At 39.2% G+C, this 22,302-nt stretch overlaps 1 protein-coding gene and 1 long non-coding RNA gene across 2 annotated transcripts; both read left to right on the forward strand.

The window, feature by feature from the left end:
* Positions 1-168: 168 nt before the first annotated feature.
* Positions 169-2,100, forward strand: LOC110935553. The gene is made up of 2 exons (XM_022177930.2): positions 169-557; positions 1,501-2,100. Exons 1-2 carry the CDS (start codon positions 441-443, stop codon positions 2,035-2,037), a joined length of 654 nt encoding a protein of 217 aa, XP_022033622.1. The 5' UTR covers positions 169-440; the 3' UTR covers positions 2,038-2,100.
* Positions 2,101-17,878: 15,778 nt separating this feature from the next.
* LOC110935554 lies at positions 17,879-22,266 on the forward strand. The gene is made up of 5 exons (XR_002589197.2): positions 17,879-18,316; positions 18,400-18,469; positions 18,824-18,889; positions 21,261-21,372; positions 21,772-22,266. It is a non-coding gene; the product is annotated as an uncharacterized LOC110935554 (long non-coding RNA).
* Positions 22,267-22,302: the final 36 nt, after the last annotated feature.

Raw genomic sequence — 22,302 nt, forward strand, 5'->3', positions numbered from 1 at the left:
TTGGGCCTAACCCAGATAGTTTTTTTTGTTAATCTTGTCATGTGCCTTGCACATAAGGGCAATTTTGTCATTTTAACGAAGCAGGGACTAACTATGTAAATAACTTAAAAAAAGGTTTAGCAAAAAAAAAATTATATATATAAACATCTCGTTCAGATCGGAACCTTCACCTCTTCTCACCTCTCTTTCTCTCCCACCACATCCATAACAACCGGAACCTTCACCGGCAACCCCACAACCACCGCCACCTGAAAGCCCAACTTTATCGGATCTAACCATCTTCCGGATCTCGGATCTTACCTTTAAAAGAACACTCTTCCAGCTGCCGCCATTGCTACCGTTGCTAGAGCTTTTATTAAACTCCAGATCTGGTCCAAACACGGGTTTTCTAGAAAGTATCCACCCCCTTCCCCAGTCCCACCAGTTTCGGATCGAAGTGGATGCGGATTCACCCATTGAAGAAACGGATTTGGATCGGCGCATGGCCCATGCGGTTGCGGCGGAGGTGGTGTCGGAGATGGAGGACGGGTGGATGCGTAAGGAGACCGAAAATGCAGGTTTGAATCCGATAACCATAGTTACCGAGCTTCGTAACAGGCATGCGCAGGGTGAGATTAATGCTGGAATTAATGTGAGGAAAGGACAAATTACTAATATTTTGGAGGAAAATGTGGTACTACACTTACCGATTTAAGGCTATAGGGTGTGGTCATGACCTTCATGACCACCATGACCCTCCACATAGGCACCACATCATCCATCTTTAATCCATTATTCAAAACAATTACCCTAAGGGTGTGGTCATGACCCAAACCACTATCCCCTTTATTTTTGTTAATTTGTTTTTGTCTTAAAATTGTCAAATGGGAGGGTCGTGGTAATCGTGGTTTAATCCATGGGAACCACCATCAATCAAGGTGGGGGATGGTATACCATTTAATTAATGATCCTATGTGGAAATAATGTTCCAATCCATGACCCCCACACCCCATAGCCTAATGGATTTGAAGAATTGCTTTCACTTGGTGGTCGGAAATTAGTTATTTGTCGGCTTTTAGTTTTCAGTTTTTTAGATCGAGATCAGTTGAAATTGGTATTTGTGGTTAGGCCAGTTTTGGTTCTCTGTGCTTCTTGATAATGGGTTTTCGTTCAAGCAGCTGGTGGTGGTGGTGGTGGTGCTGATGGTGGTGGAAGGTGGTGGTAAACAGGGGAGAGAGAATAGTTTTATATATATATTACATAATTAGTCCCTGTAAAGGTGAAATGACAAAAATACCCTCATGTGCAAGTCACATGATCAGATTTAGCGAAGAAATTTAACTGAGTTAGGCTCAAAGGATAAAACGTGCTTGATTTTTAAACATAAAGGACAAAACTCGTCAATTTTAAACATAAAGGACACCGCCTGCAAAGAGGCATAAAGATAAAGGACAATTCTTGCAATTCACTCTAAAGTATATTAATGGTAATTACAATTTAGTGAATTTGTTGAATAATTAGGGAAAGGCTGTTGAAAATGGCCCTATGCTTCTCCGACTTCCTGGCGTTGAGGTTGCAAAGGCATTCACACCTCATCTACTTGTAGGAAGTAGATGTAGATTGCAACTTCCAGAAAATTGGTGCAATGACTTTGGCGGTTTTTTAATGTGTGCAATTTTCACACATAAGTTGTACGGGAGTGATTGTGTATGGATAAGAATGAATGAGGCGACGAGTGATACAAATGCTCAAGATGATGTGGTTTGGGAGGAGAGTGTTCGTGATAAGTATAGAAGTACTTGGGTGTGGTATATATCATTTGGTTCATTGAGACACACTACATGGTGGGATCAAACACACAAAGCTCTTTTGCTTAACATTGAAAAATCAAGATGTACCAGTTTTGGCATTCGACTCATTGGCAAGAAAAGTAGAAGTGGTCTAACAGGAATATCAATAGATTCTTCTTCTGATTATACATCTAAGTTCAAGATTGAACATGACTCAAAGTCGTCATTAACGATCTCCTTAACTGCTTATGCCCAGGGTCTATATTAAAGATGAATTGTACTTAAATTCAGAAATTCAATCATATATATCCACAATTTACGTCCCTTTATATATTTCTTTCCAACAAAAAGAAGTTAGTATTGCAACACACATGTATATAATAACATTAGTTCACGCAAAAGGCTTCATTTTTTCGGTTTTGTTATTTGTAAATGTTAACCCAACCCGTACCACTTTTTTATCTAACTTTGTAAACCAAAAAAAGTCATACTTATAAGGGACATTTACAAAAGAAACGTGGAACATGTCACAATAAGCTATGAAACATGAACCCAGTGACAAATGGACCTTTTCTTTCCCATGAGAAAACCGAACCCATCTCTAGTTACAAACTTACATTGGTGCTTTATTTTTTATAGCTTGTTATTTTAGTGTGAAGAATTAAAATAAAGAGGATTTTTTTTTGTTTTTTGTTGCTTACTGTCTTTAGAATTTAAATAAAGAGGGTTTTTTTCGGCATACATTAAAAACCAAGGTTGGAGAACTCGCTAGTCGCTAGTCGGCCGGTGAGGTGGGGACTAGCAACTACTCGGGATTACTCAGGATTAATCGGATCGGAACATTATATGTAAATTTTATTATTTTTATAAATATGTATATATATATATATATATATATATACTCACACATCCATATCAATATAATACTTAAAAAGGTAAAAGTAGTTCAAAATACAAATTAAATTTACATATAAGTCATAACATAACAAGTCTCAGTACTTAAAATTCAAACATTAACAAATAGCTCAAATGTAGTCGTCATCCCCGTAGTGTTCAATGATTTCGACACCATCCGACTAGTATTCAATCTCCTTGTCTACTTCATCCTCTTTCTTCGACTTAAATTCTTCGTCATATTAGGGTAAGGGATAAGAAAAATGGGCTAAAGTTGTAATCTTGGGCCTGTTTTGTAAGGATTTCAAATGGGCCGACTAGGGCGACTTGGGCCGACTAGGGCGGCTTGGACCAGCTTTGATCGACTAGCGATTTTTGGACTGATTAATGAAAATTACTCGGTAGGAGGCCGACTAGCGACTAGTCGGTAATTAATCGCCGAGTAATCGCGATTTTTGCAATACTGTTAAAAACTAACGCATATAAGAAAATAGTTTGGTTTTTTTTTTTTGTGTGGGCTTTCCGTTTTCCGTAACGATGAACAAGAAAATATATATACACACAAATTAAATAGGTGATTTTCTTTTGAGTAAACTTTCGTCTTTCGTTTTGCTCTATTTGGTTTAGTCGTCTTAACGGTTTTACTCCAAACATTTAAAAACGGTGGAGGTATCCACACCCCCCTCCCCCGACCAAAAAGTATTTACACATCCCCTAACCCTAAATGACCCTCAGTGCCCAATACACCTCAAACTGGCTCCACCCACACGCCCCTCATTGCCCAATACGTTTGAAAATGGTCCCTACCATCTAATTAATGCCAATCATTGGGTGTCAGCCAATGATTACCAACAATTAGGGTGTAAGGAACTTTATTTTGATAGGGTATTTGTATGGGGAAGTTGTGAAATATTAATATAAGAAAATTAATTTTTTTTTATAAAATGTTGTTATAAAAAGTGTGTTAGTATTATAAAAACTTCATATTTTTATGAAATGAATTGTGTATATTATAAAATGCCACTTTTTTATAAGTATTATTAAATGTCAATTTTTTATAAAACGAAATGTATATATTATAATATAGTTTTTTATTTATGAATTATTATGAATTGTGTGTATTATAACATAGTTTTTTATTTATGAATTATGTATATTATAAAATGCCAATTTTTATAAGTATTACTAAATGTCAATTTTTTTTATAAAACGAATTGTATATATTATAACATAATTTTTTATTTATGAATTATTATTATGTGTTTAATTGTCAAAATTTTTAACTGTCAAATTTTTATTACACGACTTTTATTTAATATTACTAAATGAGTATTATTACGTCTTTAATTGTCAAACTTTTAAATGTCAAATTTTATTAAATGGGTATATTATAACGTTTTATTAAATGTCAACTTTTTTTATTTATCAATTATGATTATGTGTTTAATTGTTTCCATAACGCAATGTGTATGTTAAAAATGTCAACTTCTGAAAGTCTTTAATTGTTTTTCAATTGTCGTTTATTAACCATAATGCAACAAGAAACGTAATCAAAATGTAATTAAACATCGTTTTATATTAATACACAAAACATGTAACTTTGATACAGAATGTAACGACTAAACCCTAAACCCTAAATCGCTAATTGTTACATATTTTTGAATTCCTGTACAGGAAACGATAGGTGCAGCATACACAATACAAAGACAGCCCGACTATCTTGAAATTGCGTAACGAACCCTACCTTGCAACGGGATTCTGCTTCACATCTACCACACTGAAATGGCATAAGGGATCAGGAGGTTGGAGCAGTGGAGTCGACATTTCGTTTATCAACCACCGTCCAGTCTTCCGCCTCTTGTCAGGATGGTGAGCAAAGTGGCATTCCCGTTGGTGGAAGGCTCATGAGAACACTAATGAACTCCTCTTTTGGAAGGACATGTTACAGGGCAGACCGCGTTGGCTAGCGTCACTAGGAGCTGACGAGGCAACAGGCTACTCCGATAACACGTAATCCTAGATCGGCGTTCTAGTGCATGAATCTGAAATACGAACGTAGTTTCTCCATAAGAATTACGCTACCACCACCGTCAAAACACCGACTTTCGATACCCTATTAATAAAAAATACAATTTAGCATTAGACTCGGCATTCGAAAATATATTGTAAAAATTAAAAAAAAAAAACAAAACACCACCACAGCCGACCCACCACCACCACCACAGCTGACACACCACCACCACCCCAGCTGACACACCACCACCAACACAGCCGACCCACCACCACCACCCCAGCCGACCCACCACCACCACCAACACAGCCGACCCACCACCACCACCACCCCAGCCGACCCACCACCACCACCACAACCACAACCACAACCCCAACACCACCACAACCCCAACCCCAACACCACCACAAACCGCCAAAATAAAACCACAAAATACAAGGGTAAACAAACCTTGAATATTCTGACCATATAGACCGATACGAGAGCAAAAATTATACGAGAGACGCGTGTGGTCCCCCTCCGGATTGTCATCGTGTGGTCCAGAACTCGTCCAAAAAATAACCTTTGTATTTGGATATGTACTTGTTCTCGGTTAAACTATAAAAGGAAATGGAACTGAACTTCAATGTGACCCGTATGGGTCGATGAGAGGCGTATGCAAGTGGGGTGTCATAAATGTCCTGTCAACTTTTCAGAAAAAGGTAGGTGGAAATGGGTCTCATCGGGCTATACGTGTCACACCCCCCAAAATCCCACACGCGGAGTACCACCGCTTGGGAGCGTGACTGACCAGGATCAAGCCATCAATCATATTGAACATAGCATAATATAAATAACATAGTTCGTAAAACCTCATTCAATACAATTGATGTTCCAAACCAAACATAGTATCAATAGCGGAAGCATAATAATGTAAACCCAAAGTAAGTCATAAGTTTAAATGTCATAATAGTTTATCGTAACAATCACGATCCTTGTCCACAACGACCCGCTTCTCCAGTGCAAGCTCCATAAGTACCTAAGGTCCTGCAAGGCATGCAGCAGAGAGTCAACAACTAGTTGAGCGAGTTCACAGATAACAGTTCAGTAATAGTATAGTATGAGTATAATAAGTTCGTTCGTTTATCTCAATGCATTATTTCCATCGCGGCCTCCCAGGCAGGTGTGCGAAGATATTAGGGGATGTTCATCCCAATTATTCTAGACTAGGTTTATTTGTATCGCGGCCTCCCAGGCAGGTGTGCGAAGGTTAGTAAGTTTAGTATCGCGGCCTTCCAAAGGCAGGTGTGCGAAGACGTTATAAGTTTAGTATCGCGGCCTTCCAAAGGCAGGTGTGCGAAGACGTTATAAGTTTGGTATCGCGGCCTTCCAAAGGCAGGTGTGCGAAGATTAGTTCAAAAAGTGTTACTAGTCTAGTTGGTTCGTATTCGTTAGGTTCTACCATCTGAGTGTACACAATAATCCATCAAATCCCATTCCCCACCCGGGAACCCATGCCTTGGCTGTGTGAACTCACCTTGGGTTTGCTCGGTATGCTAAGTATGTGCTCAAAGTAAATCAATCACGTCCTAGAGTATGTACGCACACAATCAGTTTGAATTCATACAGTTCACGTATAGACATAATCAATGACCATCAGGTAGCACGTTGTATGTAATCATAATCATTCAAGTCATGCATAGGGTTTAACATCAGTTAGTTAATTCAGTTAACACTTAACAGAATTTCATCAGTTACTGTGCAGGTTATCCAGATTGGCGAAACAGATCAATCGGCGAAACATAGGTTGACGGAACATAATCTGTTTCGTCAATCATCCCTTTGGCGAAACAAGTTTCTGTTTCGCCGAACATCCTTGGCGAATTACAATTCCTTTTTCGTCAAACATTCATTTACGTCAACATTCAGATTCGTCAAAGCATTCACATTCGTCAAAGTAGTCAGTTACGTCAACATCCTAATTCGCCAAACATTCAGATTCGTTAAGCAGTAGATACGTCAACATGTCAGTTACGGATTTATTCACAGAAAACCCTAATCTGCCGTCACATCATTATCGATCAAACAACAAGCATTCAGTAATCATAGAATTATGTTTAATCACTTCGAAATCCAATCATGTTATCACAACCATCTTCTAGCATGAACCCTAGATCATGAGATCACAATACCGCAAATACTCTCGTTCGATTATCAATAACCACTCACCAAGTTCAATACACAGATTTGCACAAATACAATAGATTCCAGTATTAAAATATCAACCCAATCATGGCATAATCAATATCTAGCATCAACCCTATAAACTTCTAGCAAGATAGTTAATCAATGGAACGAACAAACAATCACGCAAGGGTTACACACTTACCGCGATGAACAAGATGACAATTAAATTGATTTAAGGCTTAGGGAGCACCAGATTGCCGTCGACAGAGAAGGGAGAGAGTTCTAGGGTTTAGATTTTGCTAAAAATGTGAAACTGAAACCGTTTCACGTAATTATACTCGAAACAGTGTATTGGGCCCTAACTGGGCTTCGGCGAATCTGGGCTCGGCGAAACAGGCTTTGTTTCGTCGAGTTGGTTTTGGCGAATCAAACTCTGATCCGTCGAGTTGTTCTTGGCGAAACACACTTGTGTTTCGTTGAGTTGTTCAAGTGTTTAAGTTTAAGTTTATCAGCAGACTTCAAGTTATACAATCGAACACATAGTCATGAAATCACATAACACTTCCATTTATCACAACGTGTACATTATAAGTCAAACAAGTCAAACAATCAAAGTCAATGGTCAAAGTCAACGTGCATTTAAAGTCGAAAGGTCGAGTTGTCACATTATCCCCAACTTGAAAGAAATTTCGTCCCGAAATTTGGTAAGTACTTACTGAGGAAGCTAGGTAGGTTGCATCGTTCACTGGTTTTCCTGGGGTGTCACATCCTCCCCCCGTTGATCTGGAATTTCGCCCCGAAATTCCGTAGTAGTAGCTTCAGCCTCAGCAGTGGTTGTATTGGTTCCGAATAACTGGGGATACTTTTCTTTCATCTGGTCTTCACGTTCCCAGGTGTACTCTGGGCCACGTCGGGAGTTCCAACGAACTCGAACAAGAGGGATCCTCTTGTGTTTGAGGACCTTCACATCCCGGTCCGTGATTTCAACAGGTTCCTCGACGAACTGCAACCGCTCGTCGATCGTGAGTTCCTTGAAAGGAATAATGAGGGTTTCATCTGATAAGCACTTCTTTAGGTTCGATACGTGGAAAACATTGTGAACTGCCCCGAGTTCAGCTGGTAAGTTCAGTCGGTAGGCTACCTTGCCGATTTTCTCAATGATCTCGAACGGTCCGACATATCGCGGATTCAGTTTACCCCGTTTGCCAAAACGTACCACACCCTTCCAGGGTGAAACTTTTAACAATACCCGGTCCCCGACCTGAAACTCCAAAGGCCTTTTATGCTTATCCGCGTAGGCTTTCTGGCGGTCGCGTGCTGCCGCCATACGTTGTCGTATCTGTGCAATCTTTTCCGTGGCGTCCACAACAATCTCTGGACCCGTAATCTGACTATCCCCCACCTCTGCCCAACAGAGAGGTGACCGGCATTTACGCCCGTACAATGCCTCGAATGGAGCGGCTTGAATGCTGGTGTGATAGCTGTTATTATATGAGAACTCTACCAAAGGGAGGTGCTTTTCCCAGCCGTTGCCAAAATCGATAACACATGCCTGGAGCATGTCTTCAAGAGTTTGAATCGTTCGCTCAGACTGCCCGTCCGTCTGAGGGTGGTATGCCGTGCTCATGTCTAGCTTTGAGCCGAAAGATTTGCGCATCGCTTGCCATAGCTCTGACGTGAATCGTGCATCGCGATCCGAAATGATGGAGATGGGCACCCCGTGCCTCGAGACAACTTCTTTGAGGTAGACATCTGCGAGAGTGGAGAACTTATCCGTTTCCTTTATCGCTAGGAAGTGCGCAGACTTGGTTAGTCGATCTACGATCACCCATATCGTATCGTTCCCACGCTGGGATCTAGGTAAGCCCGTAACGAAATCCATGGAAATTTCTTCCCATTTCCACTGTGGTATCCTGGGTTGTTGAAGTAGGCCTGCGGGCTTCTGATATTCAACCTTGACCCTCGCACAGGTCAAACACTTGCCGACGTAAATAGCGATGTGGGCCTTCATGCTAGGCCACCAATATGTTGTCTTGATGTCGTGGTACATTTTATCCGACCCTGGATGTACCGAGTAGCGAGACTTGTGAGCTTCATCCATTACTAGCTCGCGTAAACCGCCATAAAGTGGAACCCAAATACGCCCCGTAACATAGTAGGCGCCGTCTTCCTTTTGTTCCATTTGCTGCCTCGAACCACGTAAGGCTTCAGCCTTTACATTTTCTGGTTTCAATGCTTCCACCTGAGCATCTCGTATCTGTGCAGGAAGACTAGACTGGATCGTGAGTTGCAAGGCTCGTACGCGTCTAGGTAGAGTGTCTTTCCGACTGAGGGCGTCAGCCACAACATTGGCTTTGCCAGGATGGTACTTGATGGCGCATTCATAATCATTCAGTAGTTCAACCCATCTTCGTTGACGCATGTTCAAATCCTTTTGCTTAAGGATATGCTCGAGACTCCTGTGATCGGTGTAAATTGTGCACCTGGTACCGTACAGGTAGTGTCGCCATATCTTAAGCGCGAAAACAACAGCTCCCAGCTCTAAATCGTGCGTCGTGTAGTTCCGTTCGTGAACTTTGAGTTGACGAGAGGCGTAAGCAATCACTTTATCCCGCTGCATCAACACGCAACCAAGACCTTGTATTGATGCGTCACAATAAACCACGAAATCTTCCGTGCCCTCTGGCAATGAGAGAATAGGCGCGCTGCAAAGCCTATCCTTTAAGTACTGAAAAGCAGTCTCCTGGGGCTCTCCCTAGCGATAAACGACACCCTTTTGTGTCAGTAGCGTAAGCGGTTGAGCGATCTTGGAGAAGTCTTTGATGAACCGCCGATAGTAACCCGCCAAACCCAAGAATTGGCGTATTTCCGTTGGTGTACGCGGTGCAGGCCAGTTTCTGATCGAATCCACCTTGGATGGATCGACATGGATCCCATCCCTGTTCACCACATGGCCTAAGAAGTGGACTTCACGAAGCCAGAAGTCGCATTTAGAAAGCTTGGCGTACAGCTGTTCCTTTCGAAGGAGTTCCAAAATAAGGCGAAGATGCTGCTCGTGCTCTTCTTGACTCTTGGAGTAAATCAGAATATCGTCGATGAAAACAATGACGAACTTGTCAAGATAGGGTTTACACACCCTGTTCATAAGATCCATGAATACGGCAGGCGCGTTCGTTAACCCGAATGGCATGACGAGAAACTCGTAGTGGCCGTAGCGAGTTCTGAATGCGGTTTTGGAGACGTCCTCATCCCGGACTCTCAGCTGATGATAACCAGACCTCAAGTCTATCTTGGAGTAGTAACTCGACCCTTGCAACTGGTCGAATAGGTCGTCGATGCGCGGAAGAGGATAACGGTTCTTCACCGTCACCTTGTTCAGTTCACGGTAGTCGATGCACATCCTGAAAGTGCCATCTTTCTTTTTCACAAAAAGTACTGGAGCTCCCCAAGGCGAAGAGCTTGGACGAATAAAGCCCTTTTCCAAGAGCTCTTGTAGCTGCTTTGACAATTCTTCCAGTTCGGTTGGAGCTAAACGATACGGTGCGCGGGCTATCGGTGCTGCTCCAGGAGCTAACTCAATCTGAAACTCGACTTGGCGATGAGGCGGTAAGCCAGGTAAATCTTCAGGAAACACCTGAGGAAAATCACGCACAACTGGAATATCCTCCAGCTTCTTTTCCTTCGCTGATGCGTCAGTGACAAGTGCCAGAATGGCAGTGTGCCCCTTTCGTAGACATTTCTGCGCCTTTAAGAAGGAGATGATGCCAACCACAGCACCACTCTTGTCACCTTGAACTTCGAGAGGTTCCTGACTAGAGCGAGGAATGCGAATAACCTTTTCCTTGCACAAGATTTCTGCGTGATGCTGGGACAACCAATCCATACCGATGACGACGTCGAAACTACCCAAAACTATGGGTATAAGATCAATCGAGAAAGTCTGATCAGCTAGAACGATGCTACAACCCTTGATTACATGTGCGGCTTCTACACTTTTACCATTTGCTAGTTCTACGACGTGTTTGGTGTTTAGGGGTGTTGGTGTACGTTTTAACAGTTTACTCATTTTCAATGACACATAACTTGTATCAGCACCCGAATCAAATAAGACAGTAACATAAATATCGTCGAGAAGAAACTTACCCATAACCACATTGGGATCATTCACTGCGTCACCCCGACCTAGCACGAACATACGACCACGAGCTTCGTTGCCATTGTTGTTGTTTCCCCCGTTGTTGTTGTTATTGTTGTTATTCCCGTTGCCCTGGTTGTTGTTGTTGCGGTTCTGATTCTGGTTCAGTTGAGGGCAATCACGTTTGTAGTGGCCTTCGGCCCCACACTGGAAACATCCCCGGTTCCCACGCTGTGGCTGCTGCTGCTGATTCTGTGGAGCTGGCGGTGGAAGTTGCTGGTTCTGGTTTGCTGGTCGCGAGCTTCTACAATCTTTAGCCTCATGGCCCGGCTTGTGGCATCTTTGACAACGATCCTTGCGACACCTTCCACTGTGGTGTTTGTTGCACCTGTTACACCACGGGTGAGTTCCCCTATAACCACTTTGACCCTGACTGCCCGATGATTGCTGACTCGGACTCTGGTATTCGTTGGTGCGGCGCTGCTGTGTTTGGGACTGAACAGACACTGATCCCCTGCTGGAATCCCCGTCCCACTTTCTTTTGTTCTCGTTGGGCGTGGTAGAAGTAGTAGCAGCTGAAGTAGTCGAAGGAGTGATTGCAGCAGTTGCGTTGACACGCTTGGGCAGTTTATTCTGATCCACTGCCTGGTCGGTGATGCGATGAGCGAGGCGTTGAATAGCCTGGATGTTGTCGAGATTAGCCGATGTTACGTGGCTCTGGATCTCTGGTGCCAACCCTTTGAGATACATCTCAATGCGCTTGTATGGAGGGTCCACCATAGTTGGACACAGCACGGCCAGCTCATTTGACCGTTTGGTATACGCTTCGATCTCTGACCCAACCATTTTCAGATTATACAACTCGTCTTCCAACTTGTGAATATCTTCACGCGTGCAATACTCACGCTTGATAAGTTCCTTGAAATCGTTCCAGGGTGTGGCGTTAGCAGCTGCCAACCCCAGAATTTGCACCTGCGCATTCCACCAGGTTAGCGCTATTCCCTCCAAGGTGCCAGTTGCATACTTGACTTTGCGAGCCTCAGGACACTCGCACATTTCGAATACCGATTCTAGCTTTTCGAACCAATGGAGGAGTCCCACTGCCCCCTCGGTGCCACTGAAGGAATTTGGACGACAGTCCATGAAGTTCTTGAATGTGCAGACAGGCTGCTGCGCGTGTTGACCTATTGTGTACGAATAGGACAAGTTAAATACGGGAGTTAATGTAGGATCTAATGATCCTAGTGTGAGTCTATACTGCAGGGTATACTACCTGCTTGAGCGGCTGCAACTGCCGCAGCAACGAGAGCCTCTAGCTGGGCTTGAGTCATGTTAATTCGGGCGGCCATTGATCTTCACATCAAAGGCAACGTAAGTGAGAAAGGTTCGCGAATAGTGCGATGACAGAAGAGTGTAAGCACATAAGGGTTCTTAAGCAATAACAGATAGTGAGCAATAGTAGGGTAAGCATACTACGAGCAAAGTTCTAAACTGTTCTAGCAAGCAGGTAATAAACATAAACCTTATTACCTAGGATGTCGAGTCTTGCACGTGGAGCGAAGCGTCGTTGTGGATCGTTGAGAGCACTGTTCCGGTTATAGTCTGGTTTTAATAAAAACGTTTTCCCATATTAAAACCTAGTTCTCTATAACCAATGGCTCTGATACCAATCTGTCACACCCCCCAAAATCCCACACGCGGAGTACCACCGCTTGGGAGCGTGACTGACCAGGATCAAGCCATCAATCATATTGAACATAGCATAATATAAATAACATAGTTCGTAAAACCTCATTCAATACAATTGATGTTCCAAACCAAACATAGTATCAATAGCGGAAGCATAATAATGTAAACCCAAAGTAAGTCATAAGTTTAAATGTCATAATAGTTTATCGTAACAATCACGATCCTTGTCCACAACGACCCGCTTCTCCAGTGCAAGCTCCATAAGTACCTAAGGTCCTGCAAGGCATGCAGCAGAGAGTCAACAACTAGTTGAGCGAGTTCACAGATAACAGTTCAGTAATAGTATAGTATGAGTATAATAAGTTCGTTCGTTTATCTCAATGCATTATTTCCATCGCGGCCTCCCAGGCAGGTGTGCGAAGATATTAGGGGATGTTCATCCCAATTATTCTAGACTAGGTTTATTTGTATCGCGGCCTCCCAGGCAGGTGTGCGAAGGTTAGTAAGTTTAGTATCGCGGCCTTCCAAAGGCAGGTGTGCGAAGACGTTATAAGTTTAGTATCGCGGCCTTCCAAAGGCAGGTGTGCGAAGACGTTATAAGTTTGGTATCGCGGCCTTCCAAAGGCAGGTGTGCGAAGATTAGTTCAAAAAGTGTTACTAGTCTAGTTGGTTCGTATTCGTTAGGTTCTACCATCTGAGTGTACACAATAATCCATCAAATCCCATTCCCCACCCGGGAACCCATGCCTTGGCTGTGTGAACTCACCTTGGGTTTGCTCGGTATGCTAAGTATGTGCTCAAAGTAAATCAATCACGTCCTAGAGTATGTACGCACACAATCAGTTTGAATTCATACAGTTCACGTATAGACATAATCAATGACCATCAGGTAGCACGTTGTATGTAATCATAATCATTCAAGTCATGCATAGGGTTTAACATCAGTTAGTTAATTCAGTTAACACTTAACAGAATTTCATCAGTTACTGTGCAGGTTATCCAGATTGGCGAAACAGATCAATCGGCGAAACATAGGTTGACGGAACATAATCTGTTTCGTCAATCATCCCTTTGGCGAAACAAGTTTCTGTTTCGCCGAACATCCTTGGCGAATTACAATTCCTTTTTCGTCAAACATTCATTTACGTCAACATTCAGATTCGTCAAAGCATTCACATTCGTCAAAGTAGTCAGTTACGTCAACATCCTAATTCGCCAAACATTCAGATTCGTTAAGCAGTAGATACGTCAACATGTCAGTTACGGATTTATTCACAGAAAACCCTAATCTGCCGTCACATCATTATCGATCAAACAACAAGCATTCAGTAATCATAGAATTATGTTTAATCACTTCGAAATCCAATCATGTTATCACAACCATCTTCTAGCATGAACCCTAGATCATGAGATCACAATACCGCAAATACTCTCGTTCGATTATCAATAACCACTCACCAAGTTCAATACACAGATTTGCACAAATACAATAGATTCCAGTATTAAAATATCAACCCAATCATGGCATAATCATTATCTAGCATCAACCCTATAAACTTCTAGCAAGATAGTTAATCAATGGAACGAACAAACAATCACGCAAGGGTTACACACTTACCGCGATGAACAAGATGACAATTAAATTGATTCAAGGCTTAGGGAGCACCAGATTGCCGTCGACAGAGAAGGGAGAGAGTTCTAGGGTTTAGATTTTGCTAAAAATGTGAAACTGAAACCGTTTCACGTAATTATACTCGAAACAGTGTATTGGGCCCTAACTGGGCTTCGGCGAATCTGGGCTCGGCGAAACAGGCTTTGTTTCGTCGAGTTGGTTTTGGCGAATCAAACTCTGATCCGTCGAGTTGTTCTTGGCGAAACACACTTGTGTTTCGTTGAGTTGTTCAAGTGTTTAAGTTTAAGTTTATCAGCAGACTTCAAGTTATACAATCGAACACATAGTCATGAAATCACATAACACTTCCATTTATCACAACGTGTACATTATAAGTCAAACAAGTCAAACAATCAAAGTCAATGGTCAAAGTCAACGTGCATTTAAAGTCGAAAGGTCGAGTTGTCACAATACGAGGCATATGGGCTGAAAAGTTGTCAGCCTCCATACCCACCATACGCGCGTATGGGCCTATGAGCGGTATATTGGTTTGCTTTTTTTTTTAAAAAAAGCTTGTATATGTTGGTTGCAAATGTCGGGTATTTTTGTCATCCTTACTTGCCACAGAAATATACACCATCTTCACAATCACAAATTCACAATGGTTGTTTGCAAATGTGGTAGGACGACTACACTAAGAACATCTTGGACTGAAGCTAATCCCGGACGTCAATTTTACACTTGTCACAGTATGGTATGTTTTTAATGTATTTTTTTCCATTAACCCTTGTATATTAGTGATTTATTTTTTTTCGTGTCAACGTTCTAAGTGCAATTTCTTTGTGTGGGTCGATCCTCCCATGTGTCGTCGGGCATTGTGTGGTCATCAAAGAACTGATGGATACGAAGGCTGTGCTTCAAAATGAAGTCAAGTATTTGAGAGAGGAGGTTCGAATTTATAAATTGCAAGAAGCAGAATTTGAAGATATTTGTGGCACCCGGGCAAAATCCGCAACAACTGTGATTTATCACTTCACTCCTCCGTGCATACTTGTCAAATTTCGGGACGAAATTTCTTTCAAGTTGGGGATGATGTGACAACCCGAACTTTCAAGGTCGGTAGCGTTCCATCTTTTGACAATTACTTCTCGCTATTTTCTTTCTTTTCCAATTATGCTAGTACGTTCTATTCGTATAACCTTATTAAGCTGAATGATACAATAACTTATCATGTAATGTTTCGACAATTGGGCAGCATATCAACTGGGCCGCATCTCCACACTTTAACGCCCAACAGTGTAGCAACTCACAAATAGGGGTCATCGAGCATTTAAATTGATTTCGGTCCAACACCCTACACATTCAAATTGATCTCGGCCCACTTTGCCATTTTAATCACCGGCCCACTTTTGAGGGTTGGTGTTATATTACTACGTGAAACCACAAAATCAATATGCAAACCCTACCCTCCTCTCAAGAATACGAACGGCAGTAGATATCCCCTTTCATCGAAGTCTCAGATTTTTGTGCACCCTCTACTCCGGTTAGTATGACTTTTGTATGTTATGTGTGTATTATGATTGAAACTGTTGTGGACAAGATTGTTATGGCATGATATAATAGTTGCTATTTGATAATTGTGTAAGTCCTTGTATTCCATTCGGTCCAATCACAGGAAATATGGTAACAGTTTTGTCGGCCAATGAGTCTAGCATAAACTGATTCTAATATCAAGATTTAGGAAACCACCCACTAACTTTTGGTCCAATCAAATAGATTAGAACTGAGTGGCCATGTGATAATTGTAGAAAGCATTATGACATTAAATCAGTAATGTGCATATTTAATGGTGATTTGATCAATTCATGTGCACCTACTAATGATGTGTCAGTTTTAGTCAGGTGATAAACATGGGATTTATGGGGGGAGGGACCGATTGGCATATATTAATAATGATATGATTGTGAATTATAAACATGTTAACTGTGGTCAACATATGATAGGATATCTTAGTTCATGTTAACTATTGATAAGGTTAAATGGAAGCATGTCTGTTAATTGATTAAATTATCTATACATGAAATATAGATGTAATCGGTCACGAAGCATGTCTGTTAATTGATTAAATTATCTATACATAATATAAGTGTTACATGATAGTTAAATGGAATGCTTGTTTCGATACCTACTGTGGTGGGAATGAAAATTTGAATGGGCCGCATAGCGGCTGGGCATCATCACCGAGTTGGGCTGGACCAGAGGGGCTTGCCAGCCCTTTCGATACATGCTAGTTGGGTAGTAACCTTGAATGGCTGAATTGTTGGTTGTTCTAGGGAGTTGACATAACTTAATTGTTCACTAGATTACCTGAATAAATTGACTACTGGATCACTAATATGAACATCACGCATACGATTTACATGTATGAATTGTTGGGCTGTTAATTGACTTAGGGGATTGTTTGGGCTTATTGATTTGGGCCACACATGTTCTGATAACCTTAAAGAACCGCATATTGTGATGTTAACTATTAATTGGTAGTGGGCCGCATATGTGGTTACCTCACTGTGAATGTGGGATTGAAATATTTGGTTTCGTAGGATAGTTGTTTCCTTGATTTCATAATTTGGTTGATTTTCGGATCACTGATATAACATTTAACACATGATTGGACTTAAGTATGAACCAAATACCTTAACAGTCTATACATATATTGTTGAATGGCCAATGTTTGTTATAGGGCTGTTAGAACTATTAATAACTAGTTGAGAACCCGTCCGTAGGCCGGGTATTGTAACTCCATAATGACATAACTATATACACTAAAAAACATTCAAAATGATTATGTAGTACATGATAATGCAAATAATAAAACATTCATAATGAATATGTAGTACATGATAATGTAAACAACAAAACATTCATAATGAATACGTAGTATATGATAGTATAAAATAAAATGTAAATTTAACTCTAATGCTAAGTAATGAAATTTATTTTTTTGCATTCTAAAAAAATATTATTTGTTTAAATAAGAGCTAAACTGTGTGGAATTTAGGTCCGTATTCATAAAAAAATATTATTTGTTTAAATAAGAGCTAAACTGTGTGGAATTTAGGTCCGTATTCATAAAGTGTGGAATTTAAGTCCATATTCATTAAGTGTCGAAACAATTTAAAGAATAAATTACTTTTTGAGTCCTCGTGTTTTAATGGTTTTAACTATTTGAGTTCAAAATCAAAATGTTTAACGCCCTGAGTCCCTAGACTCTTTTTTTATAACCATTTGAGTCTTTTTGAGTCGAATTTTTAACATTTTGAGTCCATTTTTTTTTAACAAAATTGGACTCAAAACGTTATAAAATGAATAAAAATGGACTCAAAACGTTATAAAATAAGTGGTTATAGACTCAGGACATTAAACTTTTTAATTTTAAATTTAAGTGGTTAAAACTAAAAAAACAAAAGAGCTAAAAAGTAATTACTCCAATTTAAAACTTGGTGCGTGAAGTTAGTTACATAGACCATGGGTTGCTATTGGGTCGAATAGGAGTAGTAGGGTAATCCAGTAATAAACACAAGATTTAAATCGGGTCATCCATACACAATTGAATGACAACCCATTTTAAAGTGCAGTTCATTTTTCTTAGGGTTTCATACACTTTTCTGCCGTCGTGTAAACTCCGGCGAAAACCTACGATCATCATCTTTCTCTCGTTGCTCTAACCTAGGGTTTCATACACTTTTCTGCCGCCGTATAAATTCCGGCGAAAACCCACGATCATCAACGATCTACTCCAACGATGGTGGTTGTTCCGTGTTTGATCGGCGCTGCGTGTTCTTCTTCTTCTCTCTCACACTCTCTCTCTCTGACATTTCTTCCCAAACAACTGTAGGGTTATTTCCGATGTTGTTAGGGTTTGCGGTGTCAATCGGTGCATTGCTTGATAAACACTCAAATCGTCACTCTCTGCTCGTCTTATCGTATCCAGATTTAACCTAACATCATCGAAACTCACTTCATTTTGGCCCTGTGTAAAGGTATCCATTGATTTTCCATCTGATTTCCTTATATCATTGTTGTTAGTTGTTTATTTTCAGAAACTTTACTCGGGTAATTGCAGGGATATCATTTCTGGATCTGGTCGAACAACAGGGGACCAATCTTCGTTGTGTGATAATGTAATTTATAAGGTACCCATTAATTTTACATCTAATTGCTACAGTTTTTAATGCAACTTGCTTACAATCTTTGGTTATCTAATTAGGTTTGTCTTATGAGAAATTAAGAACACCTTTGGATTGCTTCCATATTTTTTTGTTCCACTTCAACAAATACTATAACTCTATAAGATGAAAGTTGTACGGTTGTTATAAAAGAAATATTTAGGCCATCTCATGTTGCTTATTGTAATTTTTTAGATGTGGAAATGTTGTAAAAATGTTATCCTTGAGTAGAATTGATTTATGTTTAAATTATGCTTTTATACATTTATATACTCTCTATCTCTTCTGCTCAATTGATATCTTAATTTGGTTTTAATACAGTGTCCATGTTTGAAGGTTGCCATGAATTGATATGTTATTTTCTTAGACTTCTCCGTTACAACTACTGTAAGTAATTCAAATTCTAGTCGTTTGCTGGATTGATCTTAGCTATGCTTTATATGCTTAAGTTCTTTAGCTACACCGGTTTGCATATAAACATGCTATTAACTGAAACGTCTTATTTACTTAATATTTTAATTCAATTATTAGTTCAAAATAAATTGATAAAGTGTTAACATGGGGGTATGTTAAGTTACATACTGTTGTTTAAATTACAACAGTTATATATATATACACACATGCTATTCTATGATTAATGTCTGATTTTCTTTTAATAACAAAAAAATATAAAAACTTTTATATATTCTATATTTTTTAAAAAATATAGACAGTTTAATTTGTAGTTACATTGTTAATTTTGTATATTTATTTAAGGTAAACCAAGGGGCGTAGGTTAGAAGGGGCCGGGGGCCGCCCGAGGCCCGACCCCCCGAACTTTTCGCTCGGCAGTGTTATATATGTAGCTTTCGTATAGAAATTTTTGAGTATATACGTTTTCGACCCCCGGTTCTATAGAATTTTTTGGGTATATATGTTTTCGACCCCTCGGTTCTATTCGGTAGCTAACTTATCTTTTCTTATGCTATGGGAGTTTTCTATTAATTTAGTTATTTTTTATGAAGGTAACAAATATATTGCAACTAAATATTTAGATTATTAATAAAAAAACATAAACTAAAAACAGCAAACAAAGCTTTAAAGCAAAACAATAGAATACATTAGGTAGCCGGGTTGACACAGACTAGGAGTAGCAAAAAGGTTAGCAGATGTGTAGTAGAAAGATGATAAGTTTTGTGAAATAGTAGGACCGAAGTATAAACATTCTGATGGGTTATATAGTCAATTATGTGATAGTTTTTTCAAACCACCAAAGATATTTACCACTAAACAATTTTGATGGGAAGCTTGTTGCTTATTCAAAGAGAGATACTAGTCTACTACTAATATTCTGTTATGAGATAAAAGTGATATTGCAATTCCATACTATGACTATAGTTATGTTTTATATATACAAAATTTATTATGCAAATAAATTCGATTATATTATATTTTATATACATATTATTTTATATTATATTATTATGCGTATTACATAGGTAAACACATGCATTTTTTATTTTTAAGTGTATTGATAATCTGTCTAGTTTTTTTAGATATAACTGGGGATATAGGACATGATTCAAATAAAAGGGATTTATCCTACTCCACTCCATGGTTTTCTAAATAATAGGCAGAATGTTTACAAAAACATGCTTACTTAAAAGGGATTAGAATCATAGTTGTCAATAGCGTCTATAGCGACCGCTATAGCACGCTATGGAGCGAGGCGACCAAGTGTCAGCTATTTGGGTCATAGCGACCTATAGCGTGAATAGCGATAATTAGTTTTTTTGATGTAAATAGCAATTAGATATAGCTATAAAATAGCTGGATTTATAAGTTATCTTTTAAATATACATGTATAATAGCATATATACCAAGGAATTTTGATATAATATACATATAAAAATTTTCAAAATTCTTTTTTTAGTGTATCGCTATTTATAAAATAGTGGTCGCTATTTGTTGCCATTCGCTATGTAGCATATAGGTCCTTTGTCGCTATTCGCTATTAACAACTATGATTAGAATATTTTAAAATCATATCAGCCTTTAATTTAGGGCCTTTAACTTCCCTTTCTATCATTGTAATAATCTTTTTAATCCTCTTATTTAAATCTAAAGATATCAATAACCTCAATATTTTGTTTTCTCTTTCAAAAACTCAATCCTAAAACTGGCTAATTACCGAAAACATGTGCATAAGTCACAAAAATATTTTACCTCACACTAAACTCATGATGCATTTGAAATTTGTATGGACGTCAATGATATGCACATTATCACTATTTTCCTACAATTTGAAAAAAAAAAACGATTAGTTAAGAAATAATAAAAACAAAACAACTTTAGATACAAGTAATTTAACTATACCTTGGTGTCATTAGGCGTAGGATCTGTCTATCAGTGGTTCACTTTTCTAGCTTCAAATTCGAATTTGTGACCTAAGAATTTAACTGTTTAACGTGTTTATTATAGGAAGTATAAACTGTAAAAAAAAATAACTTAAAAAGTTTACCTTTATAACTGGTGACTACACTAAGCAAGAAATTGATTAGAGAATTACTGCTATTTGAACTGGTGCCTACACGAAGAAAGAAAATGATTGAGAATTACTGCAATTTGTTAATTGCAGATTCAATCTTATTAAAATTGACTGTGGATTTGGATTGAATTGACTGTGGATGATTATCTCAACACTGTCAGCATATATCAAACTTTACAATACATAATTAATGTTTAACGAAACAAAACCAATACTTACCTTCACTTGTAGGTCATTTGTTCCATCAGTTTGTTGCTGTTCAATCATAATTGGTGACTACATGAAGTAAAAATACTTATTAAAGACATGGGTTGGAAATCAACACGAAGCAAGAAGATAATTGGTATGTACCTTTTCAGTCTGGTATTCTTGCTCCATACAACTTTGTGTTTATCAGACAATAGTTCTTATAGGAACATCACCCTACCCTAATTATATAGGAACCTAAAAAATCTGCAGTTAACATATGTACAACATTGTATTTGGTTTAGTATTACCTTCATTGCGTAGTTGGCTGCTTCGAATAGGTAGTAGTTATCCATTAGGGTGTAGTCATCCATGGCTGCAAATCTTCACTATATGTAAGCAAGAAATATAGAAGCTTGAGGTACGTATTATATAATGATCATACTGGGTAGTTACATCCTCCACTACTCCACTAACTTGCTGAAATAAAGGAATTTAAACCGTATTTTGTTTTTTTTTCAGTTTCTAATTCTGTATTTTTATTGGCTTATCTTAGGAAACTGCCGCTAACTGAATAATCATGGGAGAGAGAGTGCAAAACCGACGCCAACTGCTGCTTCTAGAAGGAATTTAGTGACTTTGAACGGCTGAGATTAAAAGTTGATGACTTTGAACGGCTGTAATTAGCTCAAATGGCGGTTACAAACAACGGGAACAATATAATATAGAATGTTTACCTCGTTGGGCCGCATAAGTGTAGTGCATTTGTGTTAAATGCAAACTGATAATGTATAAATTTCATCATCGGATGCGTGATCCAACATGGAACTAATCGTGATGCTATTTGATACGTGTTTTGTAAACTATGATGCGTGAGGTAAATGTGTACGTGAACCAACCCCCCTACTATGTATATGAACGAGGACTTGCATGTTGCATGAATGACTATTGTGAAGGGTACGACGCTATGTGCAATTTGTATGAGTGGACTACAAGTGTGGCATATGTAAAAGATACGTGTTCCAAATATATGTTGAAACTGATTGATGTATGTAATCATTTTAGGCTTGGTTGATCAAATTGTGTT

This window comes from Helianthus annuus, chromosome 4 (assembly GCF_002127325.2).
Source record: "Helianthus annuus cultivar XRQ/B chromosome 4, HanXRQr2.0-SUNRISE, whole genome shotgun sequence".
Lineage (NCBI taxonomy): Eukaryota > Viridiplantae > Streptophyta > Magnoliopsida > Asterales > Asteraceae > Helianthus > Helianthus annuus.